This window comes from Ranitomeya imitator, chromosome 3 (assembly GCF_032444005.1).
Source record: "Ranitomeya imitator isolate aRanImi1 chromosome 3, aRanImi1.pri, whole genome shotgun sequence".
NCBI lineage: Eukaryota > Metazoa > Chordata > Amphibia > Anura > Dendrobatidae > Ranitomeya > Ranitomeya imitator.
Window position 1 is genome coordinate 390,522,621 of NC_091284.1, and position 14,388 is coordinate 390,537,008.

A 14,388-nucleotide genomic window follows, 5' to 3' on the forward strand; every position below is an offset into this window, starting at 1 on the left:
TTTATTTCCTCCTAGTGGTTCTGGTTTCGTATCCAAAATAATCACAGGTATGCCTCCAAACAGGGTCTATTTAGCACACCGACACGTTTATACTGACTGGCTGGGTCACCCTCATACTTTTGTCTATCACAGACGCTGTCTATTGTGTGCCCAGAGACATGAATGTCTCTCTTTTTTCCGCAAGTTCATTTACAGTACGGTACGTTTTGATATAACCCCTTCCATTCCCTCTTTCTATCCACACCGGTACCTAATACTCGAGGCATGTATTTGTATATCTCTTCCTGATGGACTTTTTGTCTTAGATTCTTTATCTCACAATGACCTGATGACTTCATAAATATTCTAGCTCTGATGCTTTATACCATTGCAATTTTATGTATATACTTTTGTTCTTCAATTTTTATTTATTTTGTATTTATGTATATATTTATTTTTCACTTTTTGTAGTAACTGATGAAGGTCCTGTTTGTTGGACCGAAACGTTTTGAGTACTACATTAAAAATCTCACATGAGCATCAAGTTGAGTGCAAGGTCTTTACTTTACCTGCTTCATCAATTGACATTTTTTAAAAAAGTCAGACAATTTAGGCACCAATGTTCTTCAGTTACTCCCTTGAGTGACTATATTTATGTCTGAAATGTTTGCGAACATTTAAGTGAAAAATGTGCCTTCTCTGCTAAAAAGTTCCTAAATAGATGAAACATAAAAATGAAGCACATTTTTTAATTTTGCTCAAAGTTCATGAGCCACGTCCGCCACTTTGAAGAGTTTAGCATAAAATTAAGTCAACAAATACGACAGAAAAAAGTGAATCGGGTCTTATTTGTGCAGTCAAGAGCTTTTAATGAAGCCCAATATGGAAACTGTGCTTACCCCATCCCAGACACAGAAAGCGCTTACGGACCAGACGTGTCCTCATTTGCCCAATGACGGCCAGGTAGGACTGCCAAGCCTCGGTTAGCACCCAACAGAAAGAGGAAAGAAAGAAAAAGTGCAAGAAAGCGGCGATCAAAGCGCAGACAGCCTGTGGGGAGACAGAAAGCAGAATTTAGCACAGGAGAAGATTTAGTTTATTGGTTCCTAGGCATTTTTCTTTTTCTCTATGCTTTTCCACAAAGCAAGCTAAAAGAAGAGCTACAGAATTCTTTTTAATTTAACTTGGGCCCACGGCTACTTCTCAAAATGTCCAAAATGTAATCTTAACATCCATCCATGTGAAACTTAATAGTTTCCTTATTCTTCTACATCCTAAAGTCATCTGTTCATTCACTCCAATATTGTCCCCTTTAACTATAACACTCGGGTAACTCCACCTTTAATGCATAATTAGTTTACATTTTTTGCCCAACCATTCCTATTACATTTTGGTTTAGAAGCATTGCAATTACTTGTTTTGATACATGTAGGCTATAAAATGTGGATTCAATTGAAACTAAAAGGCATAATCACCTAAAACTGTTTATTTGTACAGGATTTCAAGAAAAAAAAAGGATCTGCTCTATTCTTTTCTACAATTTGTGTCTAGTATTGTTGCTGTCTCTCATTCTTTTGAATAGAGATAAGCAGAAATAGGAAACACATCCTATACACAACAGCGATGCAGACCATCACTGAGCCATCAACTCAGGTACAGGCACTAAGTTCAGTTATTATCGGCCCTGTTGATGTGACATTAGCATTGCATACACTAACAGACACCGGGAGCAGCAATGGAGACTCAGTATTGTATCCGGGGAGGGCGACTAAAGCAATGTAAGTTTATTTTAAAACTGAGCTGCAGTCAGGGAATAGGGGTTTACAAAATAAAAAAAAAACCCTTTTAGTGATTTTGCTCAAACTTCACTCAAATTTTACACTAAAGAATTGATTTTATAGTAAGGATTAATACAAAGGTTGACAATCGGATATGACTTGTTTTAAGTTCAGCTGGTTTAAAGGGAATCTGTCAGCAGGTTTTTGCTATTAAATCTGAGAACAAAGAGCGATTTGATCACTATGAGGAGGATAGGAGTATAGTAGCAAAGAATGCTTGTGTAGGCAGTCTGCGGACCAGGTTTCCTAGGCAATGTGTCCCTGCGGTGATGTTATAGCACGTCCCCCTATTACAAGTCTCAGGGGTGTGGCCTTGATTTAATGGAAGCCACATCTGGAAATTCCGGGATCGCGGACTCCCGACATGAGTGCCACAGATATGTGCTTAATCAGGCAGGTAGATATGATAGGACCAGAGGGATATTTAACATCAACCCCCCAATCATCCAGTTAACCCCTTCTGATGAAGCTTGATGACAAACGCGTGTCAAAGCGTACTGGATGACACATTACCAATGTGGGTCTGTATGAATGGCCCTCTGATGCTCCGTATCTGGTCATGAATGATTGACGTATTAAATAATCAGTATACTGTGATTGCATACCACTAAGCACTTTAACTTTGGCACTAAGGGTTGTCATGGAGCTATCATTGATGTTTACTAGGTCACAAATGATAGAGGTATCAAATAATTTGTATATTGAGAGTACACATAACTAAGCACCTTAATCCTCCAATTTCTAGCAATTAGGGCTTATTATATAGACCTGTTTATATAGAATTAACATCCCTGATACACCAGACACCGTATGCACTTATATGGTCCCCACTACCATAGATGAGGTCTGGATTTCTCTTGCACTGATTCCCTTATACTACATGCACATGTGTGACTATTTTATATCTCCAGATAACCACTAGGTGGTATATTTAAATCTGTTTTGTGAATTGCTGCTTTAAGAATAATTCTTATTATTAGACATTGTTATTTTCAAACCATTATCCTAGGTCTTGGGTGGATTAGGGGTGTGGGAGAGGTAGTGCACAGCTCATCATTATGACCACTGCTACAGCTGCAGCAGAGAAAACAGGGATTCTATCAGAACTGCACTAAGCAGCCCAGTAAGTGATAAATGACTTGAATCAGGCTCCCTGCTCTACCATCATGCTGCTCTCAGATTACATAGCGGAAACTTGTTCACTGCTTCCCTTTAACATATATGTTATATCAATAGAAAAACACATACAGTCGCATGATCAATAATGCAGCCACTGCAAGTTACTTCTATTTTAAAAAAATTACAAACTTTCTATTTTTGACAATAATCTAGTTAAACAAGAACAATTTAAATAGCTCAACAAAACAATTATAACCAATGGTTTCTTAAAACAGATTGTCCAGTGCTTTGGTCTAAATTGATGGTCTATCCTTAGGAAAGATCATCAATATTTTATTAGTGGGGGTGCGACACCTGACAACCCCGGGTTCTCTGATTTTGATGACCTATCCTAAGCATAGACCATTAATATAAAGTACTGGATAACCCCTTTAAAGTCAACACAAAATGACACCTTTAAAACTACTGCAGTCTCATAATTCATCCTCTAGTGGAGCATCCTTTAGCTGTCATGACCTGCTCCACATGCGATGCATAACCAGGCCCCCGCTTCCGACAACGTTCCTTAGATCGTTCCTCAGAACGTTCCTCATGGGCAACATTCTTGAGTTCGCTAACATTTTTGGGTTTACGTACTGCACCACCCTTCTCCATATCCTACCAAACATTTTCTATGCTGCTCAAATCAGACAACTATGGCCACTCCTCAATCTCTCGGGATTTCTTATGAAACCAAGTCTTGGTGGACTTTGAGGTCTGCCGGGGATCTTTGTCCTTGGAAGGTCCAAAGTGGCAAAAAGGTTCTGAGACTACAGTAGTCATTAAAAGTTGCATTTTGTGTTAAATTTGAGGAAACCGCTTGTTATATTAGTTACGTTGAGTTATTTAAGATGTTCTTGTTTATTCCGAACAGGAAGAGGTTTGTACATTTTGCTAATAAACCTGATTTGCCGTGAGTGGTTGAATAATTTTGATTACAACTGTATGTATTATTACCCCTGAGAGCGAAATGCCCCAACTAATACTGCAGATGGCATTAATGTAAAATTCAGAATTGTAAAGTCAGGACACACTGGCCTTAACAAGCTAAACTTGTGTAATAACGATGTCCAGAACAGCCCCATTCATCTTTCTCCTCTTCTATGTGCAACAAAGAAAATCCTCTCCTGATGTATCACCTCCCACTCCATTCCCAAATTGATTTCCCTCTCTAGCCCCCAGCATTGCGGATCTAGTGTATAACTGGCAGCATATTACCGAGCGTGTAACTTAATACAAGTATTGATTAAAAAGCATAGGAGAAAAGAAACAAAAGCAAAGCCAGCATACAAAGACACCAATGGGTGCGTAGGAAGGACGCAATGCAGATGTGCTCAAAGCTGAAAGGATTTACATGTTATTTCTGGATACAGCTGACATCCTAATGAAATCCTAACACCTTTCTGGAGCAAGATGCCATTGTAAAAAGCTTGCATTACCTTCTGTACGGTGCAAATGGCTGGTGGGTGACTAAGATATTTGTATTAGCTTTCAATGCATTTAGCCATAATCATAGTCAATGAGATGACGGTGTCATCAGGTATTTTTTTTTAAAGTCATATGCATTTTCTGCTCATCATAGCTGACATTCATCAAACAGTCCTCTACTTTTAGCATTTACAGCTTTGCAGATAATTGTCAATCATACAGTCAGTTTTTGAAGTTATTCACGGTGATAGTCTTTTACCCAGAGGTGTGAGTGGCTTCAAAGGCACTTTCCCTTAAAGGGAATATGTCACTAGTTTTTTGGTAGCTCATATGAGAGCAGGATAATGTACAGAAAGAGACCCTGATTCCAGCGATGTGTCACTTACTGGGTGCATCAGAGTCTTCACATGTAGCATATAGCAAAGCTCAGAAAGCAAACCCAACCCCCACAGCTTTCTGTGTATATTGTCTGTTGACAGTGAGCTGCTTATCACAGTAGGAGGCGTGGTTGGACTATGAGGCACTTGAGCTGTAGTCTGGGCAGTGATAATCTCCTGCTGATAAAACGCTCATTGTATTTAGACAACATCACACGGTCTAATAACTGACACCACTGAAATCAGTGTCTCAGCCCTTATCTCATGCTGCCCTCAGAACACATAGCAAAAACCTACTTCATTTCACATAAAAGTGAAGCTCATCCCTTAAGTTCACTGTAGGGTAGAAATCTTATATTTTTGCTATCCAGTCCCTCAAAGAGAGTACTCTAGCTCCTTTTCTAAATGTTTGCTACATAACTTAGACTATGCTTTTGGGGTTATCATATTTTCTATCTATTTTGTCTTTTTCTAAGCTGTGCCAACACAATAAGGGTGTATTCACATGAACAATTTGTGCCGTGGTTGCTACCCTATGGCTAAGAACGGTACTGTTCAAACCACACTTGGTTTTCTCCCGATTTGCCATGGTTTTGCACATTTAGTCTAAATTCCCACATTGAGTTTTCGATTAATCTTTGATGCTGTGTATTTTCGCTGTGTCAAAAAGCAGCGTTTTACAGTTCCAGCAAAGTGGATGAGATTTATAGAAATCTAATGCCCACTGTGGGTTTTTCGCAGCGTAAAAAGACCTGTTGTGCGTGTTTCAAATTCTCAATATTTCAATTTTTCTTGCTTGTTTTCCCCATTGAATTGCATTAAATGCAGAAAGTCCACAGGTTAAAAAGCATGTGCATTTTTTTGTGTATTTCTGCTGCAATTAATCTGTATGATTAAAGTTTTGTAAAAGCCAAATATCAGGAAGTATCAAAAACAAAGCGCTTCAATTTAAAACATGACATATCAAGAGGAGACAAAAACTCCAGAATCAAAAGCATGATAAAAACGCATGAAAAAAACCACACTCAAAACCGTAAAGAAGAAAAGGCAAGTAACCTAGTTTACATAATAACTGGAGACAGGAAATCTGCAACATTAAAAACTCACGAAATACTCATCTTGGGAATGCTGCCTTAATAAGTACTTTTCATGAATTCTAAGCATATTGATAAAACTGTAATAATTATACCACATGCGTTTCTAATGCTGTGCTACTTGGCTGCGTACAACTGATATATGTATGTTAACACTCTTGGGCCTGATTCACACATCAGTATTTTTGATCAGTATTTTATCAGTCTTTGTATGGCAAATCCAGGGGTGTCTCCAAAACATAGAATAGGTGTCAATCTTTCATTTATAGTTTTTCTCTGTAAGTTTCACTCCTGGCTTTGACATACAAACACCAATGCAATAATACTGATGTGTGAATGAGGCCTTAGGGCTTTTTCAGATGTCAGTGTGTGCAATATGTGTGGTGACAGTTTTCACACGTACCGGAGACACTTACACACGTAGACGCATTCAAGTGAATGGGTCTGTGCACATGTCAGTGTTTTCACGGACCGTGTGTCCATTTGGAAAATACGCTGACATGTTAGTTTTTTTAACAGCGCATGGGCCGCAAAAGGTCCCGCACATGTGTACACTGAGGGATGACACATCCATGTATCATCAGTGTGACACTTATCGGCACCTGGGAAACAGCAGAAATGTTAGCGCTGTTCCTCAGTGCTGAGTGCTGGAGACAGCTCTCATCATTCTCTCCTGCTTGCGCTGCGATCAGCGCTAACAAGGGAGAATGTTCAGAATTGTATTTAACTGATAACAGCGAAAGCAGGCGGCAGATGGGACTACTATCCCCATCAACCTACACCTGCTGCCGCTAATAACCTGCGTGGGTTCATCTGTATTTCTGATAACCAGCCAGGCAAAATTGACATCTGTGGCCTGAAACCCTCAGCTGTCAGCTTCAGCAAGTCTGGTTCTCAAAAATAGAGGGGTCCCCATGCTGTCTTTTCTTTTAATTATTTAAATAAATAATTTATAAAAACGGTGTGGGGTTCACCCCATTTTTGACAACAAGCCTTGCTAAAGCAGACAGCTGGGGGCTGGTATTCAGTTTTGCCTGGCTGTTTATCAAAATTAAAGGGAACCCACGCCATTTTTAAAGCAAATTATTTATTTATAGGTCAGATGGTGGCTGATGAATTCTCCCATCAGCCACCATCTGCTCTTGATGTTATCAGTTGAAAACAACTCTCAACATTCTCCCATGCTAGCACTGATCGCAGCGCGAGCAGGGGAGGATGAGACCTGTCTTCTGCACCCGGTGCCAAGGAACAGCGCAAACAGTACTGCTGCTTCCCAGGTCCTGGTACGTGTGGTATTGATGCGGCACACTTATGCCACAAGTATTACACACATGGACACTGATATCTCTGATACTAGTTTTTCCACTACCCGAAATATCAGGGCGTGTGAAACAGGCCTTACAAATACTTTCCTGGGAAACCAGAATAAATTTAAGACACTTGGGAAAAGGCTGAAAACACTCTAAAACCTTTTACTGTTCCATGATTTTCAAAAACATACAACAACATTTTGGTGCTTTTGGAAAATCACAGCAAAAAACGTTTTGAGACAATGACCGTACAGTTTTGATGCAGGTTTTTTTTTTTAAAAAAAAAGCTAGACAGCATAAGTATAAGTCCTTCATGATGACAGTTGATTGATAAAAAAGTTCAAGGACAGCCCGTATGCTGACATCTGTGATGAAAGGTAGATCGGATTTTTCCCCTAATGTGGGAATTTACACCTGCATCATGGGGGTTTTGATCAACATGTTAGGCTATAGGTTGAACTTGATAAACTTCATGTAGACTCGATGCCTACCTTCAACCGGAAGAACTATAAAACTATTACTTTAACTTGGCTTTGGTAAAAACAAATTGCACCAACAACCGCATTTGTGTTTGGAGCCAATCTTGCATATAATTGGGGATAATGAATTATTAATCAGAAATAATAAGGTTAATTTTTTTCCCAAAACAAAGAAAGTTAAAACTTTTTCCCATACTATATCACAAATATGACAGTTGCCATTGTTAATGGTTACTACAGTTCAGAGCATGTTTTAAGCCATCAGTGACAAAAAAATGATTCAATTTATAAAGCAGCCAGACTCAATTATTTTTTCTTACCTTACTGAGGGCTTGTGATTGTCCCACCAGAATCAGAACGTTAGACGCAAGTATGGACAAACAAAAATTGAGTAGGATGATTGAGCGCTCAGAACGAATGAATCTAGAATGGAAATCATAAAAAAATGTATTAAGACTCAGAACTACACAATCCGCCAGAACATTTGAAAAGAGAAATACAAGTATAAGTTTAGCCATATAAAATTCCCCTGGCAAACATAACATAATAAAATGTCTGAGGGCAGGTGCAATGAGTTATATTTTAAAAGAAATGACCATATGACTTACGGTACATAACTTTTCAGTAAAACTAAAATCTACACATATAGTAAGACACATAATGGGGTGAGCGAAAATTATCTTTTGTTTCATTAGTACAAGTACAACAGAAAAAAATTAAACCTAAGCATCCATAGAATGAATGTGATTTTTTTAATTAGCACTTGAATAATCTAACCAGTTTAACAATTGGTATTAATACCATTATCAGAATTATCTTGTAGGCACATTATTAAATTTCCTTCTTTTCTTTCTTTTCATTTATTTTAGACTCTCTTGGTCAGTTTTGTTGTTTTGCGCTATCGTAATTGATGGGAACGGTAGATTCATAATTTGATGGACACCAACCATACCTGATGGGCTATAATGAATTTCAATGATTTTCCGTCACAGTGTCAGTCATTTTATTAAAAAATATAGAAAACATGGTTAAGCTATTATTTCTGGTGGCTATGGGCAATCTACGATGAAGGCTCTGTGAGGAGAATCTAATGCAAGAGTCAACAGAACCTAATGGAGAAATTTTGGGTAAATGGGTTATCTAGTTGGAACAAGTTATCACTTATCAAAAGGACAAAGCAGGACAATACACTTTTTATTTTTTTCTCCATTAGATTAGATGATGGCAGTGAGAATTCTTGACTGTTGCTCTATTTAGACTCTATAGGACTATCGAAGTGTTGTATTCAGCTTTCTCCTGCAGGCCCATAGGAAATGAATGGAATGGAGGTCGAGCATGCACACTGCTGCCCCATTCTGGTGACTAGTGGTGGTTCCAGTCATCAAATGCCCAAAAATCTAAAAGGCATTACCATTTCAGTAGCTAAATCATAAGTTGTTCCAAGTTAAACAAACACATTAACAGACACTGAGGTATGACCCCATGGATGATCATTTCATCGTTCTGCCAAGGTCAGTAGCTTTTTTGGTTGAAAAGAATATATTGATCTTTACTTCATTTTGTTTAAGATAATTTTCTAGCTATAGCATTATTTTTCTCAATTAACATTTCCATTTTTGATTAAAAATTGTTTGTACTCATCAACATTCATGATGCCTTCAACCCAAAGTATTTCACCAAGTCAAGACACAAAAACCTGATGAGATAATCACTTGTAATGGACAAATGAAAAGGGTTTTCTGGAGGGAGACTTGCTCTTGCAAGCCTAGTAAAAGTGGTCTACAACGAAGAGTTCCTCACAATTACTGGGTATGTGCAAAGGGGTCTCTAAAGTAGAAAACTCATTTAAATACTGTCTGTCTCAGAGATACAGTTTTGGTGCTATCCCTGGTTTTACAGTACTTTTCCAAATGTGTTTTCCCTATTATATCTAGTGTTGCAGCCAGGCTTTTGTCTCATTGTATGATAAATATGTTTTCTGCATTTTTTTGACACTGAAAAATGAATAACTTGTCCTTAATAGCTGTTTTTACTAGAAATTAAATAAATGACAAGTTGGTCTGTGACTCTAGCACAGTATTGCATGGTGTATGGTTAGGCTGACAAACAGCTACAATTATTTCCAAAATTGTTTTTAAATGATGGGAATTTATCATATCAGTCAAGAAATGTATAAGCAAAAGGATTCCGTAATTGACAAGCAGTTGTTATTTTTCAACAGTGAGAATAGAGCATTGAACATTGATCATATTGTAGAAATGATTTCTTCATTGATCAGAAGATGGAAAATTAAATGGCTTTGTTTTGTAAGTCTGGGCAACATGGTGGCGCAGTGGTTAGCACAGCAGCCTTGCAGCGCTGGAGTCCTGGGTTCTAATCCCACCCAGGACAACATCTGCAAAGAGTTTGTATGTTCTCTCCGTGTTTGCGTGGGTTTCCTCCGGGCACTCCGGTTTCCTCCCACATTCCAAAGACATACTGATAGGGAATTTAGATTGTGAGCCCCATCAGGGACAGCGATGATAATGTGTGCAAACTGCAAAGCGCTGCGGAATATGTTAGCGCTATATAAAAAAATAAAGATTATTAAGTCTGTACTGGTGGGTAGTAAAAAAAAAAAAACAGATGCATGATAATTATCTCCATTAAACAAGTACTCTAAAACCAAAAATGCAGTATTAGAAAGTGAGCTATAAGCAAGAAACATCAGCATGCAGCGTTCTTTAGAAAATTGCAAATTCAACAAAAATGGATATAATAAAATTAGGTTAGTGTGCCATTAACGTTGCATATGTGGTGTTACATTGGCAAATATGTAAAGGGATCTATGAAAACAAAATAATAATAACCCTTTGTGTATCTCTCTAAAGTTTCAAGTAATTAACTTTTTAAAATCACCAGTCTATTTTTTTACATTAGATTATGTAAAATGTCTGGTTTAAAATAAGGCTTCTAAAAACTAAAACCGCACGCAAAGGCAAGTTCTGTGAAAATATCAATCTTGTAAAATATGGCCGTAAATTTTAGATCTGAAGCTTACAGATTTGTAGAGGCAGCTCAGGGCTACAATACAGCCTGTAGGCCTATAACAGGTCTATAGATATGTAGATATTTACAGTTTCTCATCTTTCCTTAATAATTATCTTCACATACAATCAGCAAAAAAATGTTTCAAAGTTAAACACACACTTGTAAAAAAAAGCTAGGAATGGAATGAAATTTAAAATATGGTAATACATGTTTCCTCAGATTCCACACAGTATAATTTTTATGTGATAAAGCATCTTTAGAGAAAAGAAGGGGGGTTGAGTTCCAGCTCCTTAAAATAAACCGTTTATTCATATAATTATAAAAACCAATTGTACAAGGTGTACAAGCTTCTTAAGGTATATGCCTGTAGATAACAGAGGCTATCAGGCAACGCGTTTCGATCTAGATAATCTTTGTCAAAGCCATACCATGATCTGGTTGTTCACTTCTTTATGTTGGAAAACCATCCAACCAGATCACAGCTATCAATCATATGACATATTGAAAGGTCCTAACATAAAACCAATAATGACCATATAAACACTACATAAAAAATTCATCTCATAATCAACAATAATGCAGCATTACTTCATTTCGTTTGTTTAGTCCCATCGGGTAACGGGTATTTAAATGAAAAATCCAATATGCTTCTCGCGTGAGGAGACATCGTCTGACGTCTCCATCGCGAGATGTCACGTTTGCACGTTCTATTCCCTGGACCTGGAAGTAATAATAATAATAATAATAATCTTTATTTTTATATAGCGCTAACATATTCCGCAGCGCTTTACAGTTTTGCACACATTATCATCAATGTCCCCGATGGGGCTCACAATCTAGATTCCCTATCAGTATGTCTTTGGAATGTGGGAGGAAACCGGAGTGCCCGGAGGAAACCCACGCAAACACGGAGAGAACATACAAACTCTTTGCAGATGTTGTCCTGGGTGGGATTAGAACCCAGGACCCCAGCGCTGCAAGGCTGCTGTGCTACCCACTGCGCCACCGTGCCGCCCACGAAGTATGTTGTGTTGCGGGCATGGTGCGTAATAAAGTGTCTGGACGCTGCTGATACATTTCTATCCACATTGTGAGTGTTACCTATATCGTATAAATGTTAACTAATTAGTGTTTTTAGTTTCCTGGACGTGCATCCCACATAAGACAAGTCACATTCTGTACAGTCAATTTTATACACTATATTGGTGGAATTACAGTTGATATACTGTTTCATATCAAATGTAACTGTTCTATCCGCATTATGAAAAGTTTTAGCAACAACTGCGTGTTTGTAAGTACTACAGTTATTTGTTCCACATTTAAAAAACCCTGTATAATTTAACCAGGTTTTTGTTGATTTTTTCTTATCTGAATAGAACATACTGGGAGCTATTTTGTTTCCAATTGTTGGTGCTCTTCTCGACACCACATTTATGCCTGAGTTTAGTATGTCATATAATTGTTGATCCTCATATAGGATAGGCAGATATTTGTCAATAATGCCTTTGATTTTACCTTTCACAACTGGTTCAGGACCCAACAAAAAGGGGGGCACTGCTAGACCTAATATTAACCAACAGGCCAGACCGCATATCAAATATAAGGGTTGGGGGTCACTTGGGAAATAGCGATCACAAAATAATAAGTTTTCATGTATCCTTTAAAAAGATGTGTAATAGAGGGGTTACAAGGACACTAAACTTCAGGAGGGCAAATTTCCAACGGATGAGAGAGGATCTTGGTGCAATGAACTGGGACGATATCCTGAGACATAAAAATACACAAAGAAAATGGGAGACATTTATTAGCATCTGGGATAGGACCTGTGCACAGTATATACCGTATGGGAATAAACATACTAGAAATAGGAGGAAACCAATATGGCTAAAGAGAGCTGTAAGGGGCGCTATAAGTGACAAAAAGAAAGCATTTAGAGAATTAAAGGAAGTAGGTAGTGAGGAGGCATTAAATAAATACAGAAAATTAAATAAATTCTGTAAAAAGCAAATCAAGGCAGCAAAGATTGAGACAGAGAGACTCATTGCCAGAGAGAGTAAAAATAATCCTAAAATATTCTTTAACTACATAAATAGTAAGAAACTAAAAAATGATAGTGTTGGCCCCCTTAAAAAGTCTGGGTGAAATGGTGGATGAGGATGAGGAAAAAGCCAATATGCTAAATGACTTTTTTTCATCAGTATTTACACAAGAAAATTCCATGGCAGACAAAATGGCTAGTGATAAAAAAAATTCCCAATTAAATGTCACCTGCTTAACCCAGCAGGAAGTGCGGCGGCGTCTAAAAATTACTAAAATTGACAAATCTCCGGGCCCGGATGGGATACACCCTCGAGTACTGCAGGAATTAAGTACAGTCATTGATAGACCATTATTTTTAATCTTTAAAGACTCCATAATAACAGGGTCTGTACCACAGGACTGGCGTATAGCAAATGTGGTGCCAATATTCAAAAAGGGGACAAAAACTGAACTCGGAAATTATAGGCCAGTAAGCTTAACCTCTACTGTGGGTAAAATCCTGGAGGGCATTCTAAGGGATGCTATACTGGAGTATCTGAAGAGGAATAACCTCCTGACCCAGTATCAGCACGGGTTTACTAGGGACCATTCATGTCAGACTAATTTGATCCGTTTCTATGAAGAGGTAAGTTCCGGATTTGACCAATGGAACCCAGTGGATGTAGTGTATATGGACTTTTCAAAAGCTTTTGATACGGTGACACACAAAAGGTTGATACATAAAATGAGAATAATGGGGATAGGGGAAAATATGTGCAAGTGGGTTGAGAGCTGGCTCAGGGATAGGAAACAAATGGTGTTTATTAATGGAGCACACTCGGACTGGGTAGTGGTTAGGAGTGGGGTACCACAGGGGTCAGTATTGGGCCCTCTTCTTTTTAACATATTTATTAATGACCTTGTAGGGGGCATTCAGAGTAGAATTTCAATATTTGCAGATGACACTAAACACTGCAGGGTAATCAATACAGAGGAGGACAATTTTATATTACAGGATGATTTATGTAAACTAGAAGCTTGGGCTGATAAATAGAAAATGAGCTTTAATGGAGATAAATGTAAGGTCATGCACTTGGGTAGAAGTAATAAGATGTATAATTATGTGCTTAATTCTAAAACTCTGGGCAAAACCATCAATGAAAAAGACCTGGGTGTATGGGTGGATGACAAACTCATATTCAGTGGCCAGTGTCAGGCAGCTGCTACAAAGGCAAATAAAATAATGGGATGCATTAAAAGAGGCAAAGATGCTCATGAGGAGAACATAATTTTACCTCTATACGAGTCACTAGTTCGACCAAGTATAATGTTACAGGGTATATACACTAGATTCCTTGATAGGGCGTTGATCCAGGGAACTAGTCTGATTGCCGTATGTGGAGTTGGGAAGGAATTTTTTTCCCCAATGTGGAGCTTACTCTTTGCCACATGGGTTTTTTTTGCCTTCCTCTGGATCAACCTGTTAGGGCATGTTAGGTTAGGCTATGGGTTGAACTAGATGGACTTATAGTCTTCCTTCAACCTTAATAACTATGTAACTATGTAACTATGATTTTAGTGAATTGTGGACTGTATTGAAAACATATGTATGGTTTTTTCTCCATTTCTGAGTTAATATTTTTTTGGGACATTACAAGTTCTTTTCGATCTTTTTT

The 14,388-nt window shown here is 38.0% G+C and overlaps 1 protein-coding gene across 8 annotated transcripts in view; it reads right to left on the bottom strand.

Moving 5' to 3' along the window:
- The window catches only part of ADGRB2 (adhesion G protein-coupled receptor B2), a 682,045-nt gene that overhangs the window by 37,216 nt on the left and 630,441 nt on the right, over positions 1 to 14,388 (bottom strand). For all 8 annotated transcript variants that reach the window (XM_069757009.1, XM_069757010.1, XM_069757008.1 and 5 more), the window contains 2 exons: positions 7,984 to 8,086; positions 879 to 1,029 (listed from right to left, as the gene is read on the bottom strand). In XM_069757009.1, the coding sequence (XP_069613110.1) occupies positions 879 to 1,029; positions 7,984 to 8,086 (254 nt within the window). The remainder of the gene's footprint in view (positions 1 to 878; positions 1,030 to 7,983; positions 8,087 to 14,388) is intronic.